The following is a 6,645-nucleotide window of genomic DNA, read 5'->3' on the forward strand; positions in this document are numbered from 1 at the left end:
CAGGCCGGGCTGGTGCCGGGGGGCGGCGGGACGGGCCGGAGCGAGGGCAGGTGAGCGCGGGGCTGCGATCCCCTGCACGCACGTGTGTGCACACATCCACCCATGGACACACGTGTGCACCCCTGCCCCGGGCTTCCCCGCTAGTCCGGCTCGAGGCTACCGCCCCCAACCCCCACGGCCAGGGCAGGGCGGGGCCACCGAGCAGCAACTCCAGGGGCCCTCGTCTTGGGCACGAGCAGCAGGGACGAAGGGAGCCGCCGGCATGGACCCTGCTGGGGGACTGCGGTTGTGCTGGAAAATGCTCGACGCAACCCCAAACCAGAGCTGGGGCTTGAGGGGCCCTTCCGGCCCCTTGCCTCTATGAAATTAGGCAGAGGTGGAGAGGGCCCTGGCTCTTACTCTGAAATGAGCCTGTAGGGCCAGGGGCAAGCCGCAGGAGCCACACGGGGCATGAGAATTGTTATGGCAACGCAGTCCCAGCCCCCTTCCCCACAGAATGCTCCCTGTTCCAGCAGTTCTGCACTTACTTTTCCTCATTGCCATTTTAACCCATTAGAAAATCCCTCGTACCTTAGTTTCTAAGGGAAGCTGAGCCACACCAGCTCCTACAGCACTCAAAAGACAGCTTAGGACAAGGCAGGACATTTAGGCTTAGTAAGTGGCTGTAAAGGGTTGTACCCTTACTAAACCTAAAGGCTACTACCAGGCCCAAATGATTTTTAGGAATGGAGTTTTCCAAGAAGATGCTTTAAATATTAGAACGGGAAAAGCAGCATTTTTGTCCCTGGGTAGTGACTGTCGTACTTGGGGACTGTGTTATCAGTTCATAGATTAAACCACGATTATAACTTGCTGCACTTCTAATCACTGTGACTGGGCAGAAGAAAGAGCTGCCTTACCCCTGTGCACCAACATGAATTTCACTTCCCTCCAAGGTGCTGCAGGCTTCTGGGTGGCCTCTGCATACTAAGATGCAAGAGCTCCCAAGACAACATCTATAAGCCATTACACATTCCAGGGAGGAGGCCTTTGTCAACAAGGTAAGACAGATTATAGGGATGCAGAAAAGGGATTTTAAACACAGTGTAGAGGGAAGCATAGATATCAGGGTGCTTGTGAGGATGGGGAGGTATCAAAAACAGCAGGGTTGGAATTTGGGCAACTGGGAGCTTTTGGTCCACATTGCTGCTCTCGGCTTGCTAGAGGGGTGTCTGTGGTCCCTCGAAGCACAGCACTTGGGAAAACAGCTATACAGCTGCATTGGTCAGCTCTAGGGTTGGGTTCATGGACAGCTTGTCATACAGGGTCACCTTACCCTATGCTGTATCCTTTGACTCTTAGTGCCAGTCTCAGCTCCCTTCAGCATCCCCAATGAGCCATCACAATTCCTCATCTAAGCCATTACCCAAGAACCTGATATAAACCGTAGTATGAAAATAGCTAGTACCCACAGCATTCCTGCACGGATAGTTATGAACTTAATTTTATGTGTTTTAATTTGAAACACAGAAAAGATTTTTAAAGGCAGCAGAAAGAGCAGTAGCTTTAAAGGAGGAAGCGGGGGGCAGGGATGGAACAATACACATTAAGGGGCATCAAGGGAAAATTGTAGAAGCTGATATATCTCCCCAGTGCTTGCACTGCCTCAACATTTGTTCAAGACCAGGCCTGGAAATCAGCACCCCTTGCCAGGGCCCCAGCTTGGATGCGAGAGCCAGAGGTTAACCTCGCATCCAGGTCTCCCTTGTTCCATCACAATATTCTGCCTATCAAGCTAGCCTTCACTTAATGTTAGAGTTTTTAAGCCACTTGGGCAATAGTTTTACACGAAGTAAGAGAAGACATTTCTCCCTCTGGTCCTTTCACAGCATTGTGTTTGATGCATTGCTACATTATATTTACAATAGACCCACTAGGGTTTATGGCATCTGATTGTCAGTGGTCCCCTCTGGGTTCTCTACCTCTTTTTGCAGCATCATTACTACCTCATTGACTTACTGTTTGGGGCTCTGGGACTGCAGCGCCTTGACAAAATATATCTTCCCCTCTCCTTGATTTTTATTTTGCAACTCAACCTCTATGGTTACAGCTGCAGGTGAAAGAAAGCAACACATGTAAAATTGCATCACTTTAAAAAAAACCTGACGTCCTCCCCTCTCCCCTTCCCAAATCCAGGAGGGGGAAAAAATGAACGAGGTGAAGGAGAATCTGAGAAGCATAGAGCAGTACTACAAACTCTTCCAGCAGCAGCAGTTTACATTTATCGCAGCACTGGAACACACCCGAGAGAATGCCCATGACAAGATCAGGCCTGTGGCAAGCATTGGACAGGTACAAAGCATTCGGCGCACAGATCCCAGCTAGCAGAGACAGGGAACAGCATAATGCTGTCGTGTAGTTGAATGTATATCAGTGATGAATAAATATTTTCAGGAGGCGGGAAGCAGACAAACCTCTCTGGCATCATGTGTTTGTTAATTCAGTATTACAAGGCTACAAAAAAACACCCAACAAAAAACAAAAACCCAGACACATGGTAACTTAATGGTTTATACAAAATAGTACGTACTGCTAAGCACTAGTTTAGATAATTTAACCAACCACCCGTTTCACCATGCTGGACTTAACCAGATCTGTGGTACAAGCAGGACTAACCTTCTCCTCTGCCACACGACATCTGTAAGCCTTAACGTGGAGTAACTAGCTGGCTTGCCTTTTCCCATCCCCAGTATTGTTACCACTGTGTCTTTCTGTAGTGCTTATTAAAAATAATGGCTGTGCTACAGCAGCAGAGTGATGGATTGAGGGCTGAAGGTCTCAAGTGGGGCAAGGGTTTCTGGGCTGGTAAGTGAATTGTCATGGAATTTTTAAAACTGGTTGTTTTAAAGAGGGGGAAGAATTTAGACACTGTGGAGAAATCAAAATACAAAGAGAATGTTGGCTGTGCAGCGAGCAACAGAATTATCTCCAAGAACAAATTCTCCACCTGCAAGGCAAAGACACCGAGTAAAATCTGAATCAGTAGGATCAGATTTCCTTAGGATTTCACATTTATCTGCTGAAATGCCAGGAATTTGCTCTCTATTTAGGCAAGTGTCCAGACACCTTGTGTTCCTAAATGTTTATAGTCGCTAAATATTACAATAGCACAAGCCAGCTGCATAGCAGGCAGACCTAGGCAGAAGTGGAACCAAAGCTGTACCAGTCTGTGTTGGATTTAAATGAGCAACTTAACAACATCTTTTAGTTTCCCAAACCATCCCCGTCTAACTTTGAGCCTTTCACAAAAAACACAACAGCGAAACAAACAAAAAAAAGTCAATCTTCTCTGAATACCAAAATATCTACACTTCGAGTCCCCACCTTTTACAGGTAACCCAAGTATTTTTGCTGCCCAATACCATTTCCATTTGTGTCATCTAGTAAAAAAAAAATCCAGTAGAGATAAGGGGCTTGAGGCAGACAACACCTAAGGTTTAACGTTGTAGATTACCAAGTAGGCACTGCAGCAGTGCCTAGATCAGTCAGGGTGTTGTGCACATACCTTAAATAGTTTCTACCTCAAAATGCTCACAGGCTAGAGCCTCTGTCTTCCACCTTGCATTCTGCCTGGGCAGCTGCGCTTAGCTCAGGGTATCTGCCACTTAGGATGGAAACAAGAAATTCTCCCCTTACGCTGCCCTGCCACCTAGCAGCTGCTGTACAGTGCTGTAGCTCTAAAGCTGGGGTAGCCCTGCCATACTTCTGCTCAGGGGGTTGGGGCATGGCTCATGGATTGGCCTGTGAGTGGATCTGTCTTGTCCCATATCTCCCTACATCCTGTTGTACAGTAACAGGGGAAATATTTCCAGGATCCAGAAGGTCTGATGCACATAATTCCATCTTGTCCTTGCATAAGAGTGGGCAAGAGCAGCTTCCCCACGCTATAACACAAGCTACATGTGGTGTGTTGCACATAAGGCTATGAAAACCACGCAACTGTATCTGCAACTAGTGTCCACACAGTTTAACACTGCCCTTCCCTCCACATGTTGCGCTGCGTAGGTGCAGAGCTACATGGAGCATCACTGTAACAACGCCACCGACAGGCGCATCCTCCTCATGTTCTTGAGCATCTGTGAAGATCTGAGCATGCTCTGTCAGAAGCTAGAAGCTGTGCACCCTGGTAACAGCATCACAAACAACATTTTGGAAAAATGCAAGGTGCTTCTCAGCCACAGCAACAACCTGAGCAACATTCGAGCCAAGTAGGTCTAGAGAAGCAAATCAGTGCTGTACCTCTCTCTCTAGTCACATGGTCAGCATTGTGCATTCATGTACCAGACCGGGAAGTGATCACAAGTACGCCTGTGCATGATCACCATCTGGAAATGTCCATTCTAGCTACATGAATCCCTTCTACATTCTAATGGGGGAGGAGGCTGCCATCAACTTTGGGCTTTCCCTACTCTGTGGAAGCTTCCCCTCTTTCCCCTCAGTCCTATCCATAGATGTTTAGTTTTCTTATACAAGATTTGGAAGCTTTAGTATTCGTGAAAAGGGTCATTTGGGCAGCTTAGCACATGGAAGGCACAGGCAATGCCATCACCACCCCATCCCATCAGTAAAGTTCTTTTCAGCAAGGGGCAGAGGGATAATAGTATTTTTACATGCGCTTGGACTTGGATCATCCGGGGACCACCCAGCTGGGACTAGCAGGGAGGATGCCACTGTGGCAGGAATTTCAGCCACAAGGCCTGGTTCTATCACTGCCCCTTTGTCTTGGGAAAGGGGATTGTGACTCTCACGAGTGATTCTAAAAACTAGCTTGTTCATTCTCTGCAGTCACACATCCTTGGCTGCTTTGGTAAATGCTTTCTTTTATCACGCAGGTACCCCCACGACGTGGTGAATCACCTGAGCTGCGATGAAGCAAGGAATCACTACGGAGGGGTGGTGAGCCTCATTCCTATAGTGACGGACTACATGAAGGAATGGATGGCCCATGCTGAGAAGCTACCTCGGCACGTCCTGCATGACGTGAGTGACCAAAGGGCTGGTTCTCAGGTGAAAGCACAGCAGGAGGCATCAGCAAGGGCAGTGGCTCCCCCAGGTCTGCCTCCTGCTTCCCACGTGGCCACTCAGACCTTGGTTAGTTGCAGAGACCGTGCACAAGACCAGAGAAGTAAGGATGGTAAAAAGCACTTGAAACCAGGGAGTCACACTGGGAGATTTCTCAATGGTCCCTGGAAGCCACCTGGTAAACACTCCTTTTAAAGAGCCAAAACTTGTCTCCTATGCATAGCAGGGCTGATTATATGTGGTCTCTACTATCCACTTCAGTCATTCCCTTCCCTTTTTTAACCCAAGGTCTGGATGGCTCATCCTGAAGTCTTTTGAAGCAGATAACCTACCCTCCTCCTCCAATATATCCCCCACTTCCTCTTTCCAGGAAAGCCACATCTCAGTAGAATGGCATCACATATTTCCCCTTGAAAGGCCTGGTGGCAAGAGTAGGGGATGCACTCAGGACTAAGCCACGTTTTCACTTTCACAGCTGCTGTGTATTGAGCAAGTCACTTGAGGCTCAATGCACACAATTTCTTATCAAATATTTTGGGGTTAGTAGGAAATGGGTCCAACACAAAGTCGCATGTTATCCCAAGCATAAGCCAATAGCATTGTGTCACCCACTGAAGATCATGGGCCAAATGATCTTCAGTTGCACACAGTCCATTTCTTGACCTTCAGTGAGGATGCAGAGGTGTCCCTGAGGACAGAATTTGATCCTGTAGTTGAAATAGTCTGATATAAGCCAGTCACTCTTCTAGAGCTGCAATAGTCCTGCAGGACTAACAGGAGACATTATCACTATAGCAATGCATGAGACGCCAGAAGAGAAAGCAGATTTGCTCATTTTCATCATATCTCTGCAAAACAGAACAGCGCTTTTAGGTCTCTGTGCCTCTGCTTTTCTTTCTGTAACAGGGCCACGGTTTACCTGGCTCACAGGGCTTTTTGTAAAGCATAGTTTATTAACAGTTGTAAGGTATTTGAGATCAGTCAATGGTGTATAGAAGGGTATAAATCATAGACGTTCTGCAGAGGCCAAGGAGCCAGCTAGTTTTCCAAAGCCATGTGATAGGGGCCAGTCTGCTCCTAGGTTTTTCCACCCCCTCAAGCCACCACTTAAGAGTTATTGGTATCATTTGCTAAAGCACTGCTAGCGAAGTTCTTAAGATGATCTTCACAGCACAATGTCTAATTTCCCTGCATCTGCTTGCTCTTTTCCCCTTCTACAGGCCTATTAGCTCCTGCTCCTTGCCTCCTGCCAGAAGACACACCTGAATAAAACCATTTCCCTTGCATGCATGGCTCTGTTTGCCAAAATGATAGGAGTGCTTTTACCCTAAGGTGATTAGATTTTTGCAACAAGCATCAGCTGAGACAGGAAGGTTGGACCAGGGAGTGGCAGGAGGAAATAGCAATGTAGAAAGATTAGGGCGCAACTACAGGTAATCTTTCATTCCACCTTTTGTTTCATGCTCGGGTTCTCCCCATTTTCTGTCCCACAAACACTTGACCAGCCTGGAGCTGGAAGGAATTTGGTGGGGTGGGGGGGCCGCAGGGGAGATCATGCTCAGGGGCAGTCAGCATGGGTTCATC

The 6,645-nt window shown here is 47.7% G+C and overlaps 1 protein-coding gene across 3 annotated transcripts in view; it reads left to right on the plus strand.

Moving 5' to 3' along the window:
* The window catches only part of SPACA9 (sperm acrosome associated 9), an 11,966-nt gene extending 5,386 nt beyond the window's left edge, over window positions 1–6,580 (plus strand). Inside the window, exons 1-6 of one of the 3 annotated variants that reach the window (XM_019510725.1) lie at window positions 1–50; window positions 936–1,040; window positions 2,176–2,331; window positions 4,045–4,247; window positions 4,872–5,019; window positions 6,282–6,347. In XM_019510725.1, the coding sequence (XP_019366270.1) occupies window positions 2,188–2,331; window positions 4,045–4,247; window positions 4,872–5,019; window positions 6,282–6,290 (504 nt within the window). In that variant the 5' untranslated portion in view covers window positions 1–50; window positions 936–1,040; window positions 2,176–2,187 and the 3' untranslated portion in view covers window positions 6,291–6,347. Of the gene's footprint in view, window positions 51–935; window positions 1,041–2,175; window positions 2,332–4,044; window positions 4,248–4,871 lie in introns of all 3 variants that reach the window. The other 2 variants (XM_019510722.1, XM_019510724.1) reach the window with 2 other exon arrangements.
* The last annotated feature ends 65 nt before the right edge of the window (window positions 6,581–6,645 follow it).

Source organism: Gavialis gangeticus, unplaced genomic scaffold (assembly GCF_001723915.1).
Source record: "Gavialis gangeticus isolate Ggan-Ray unplaced genomic scaffold, GavGan_comp1, whole genome shotgun sequence".
NCBI lineage: Eukaryota > Metazoa > Chordata > Crocodylia > Gavialidae > Gavialis > Gavialis gangeticus.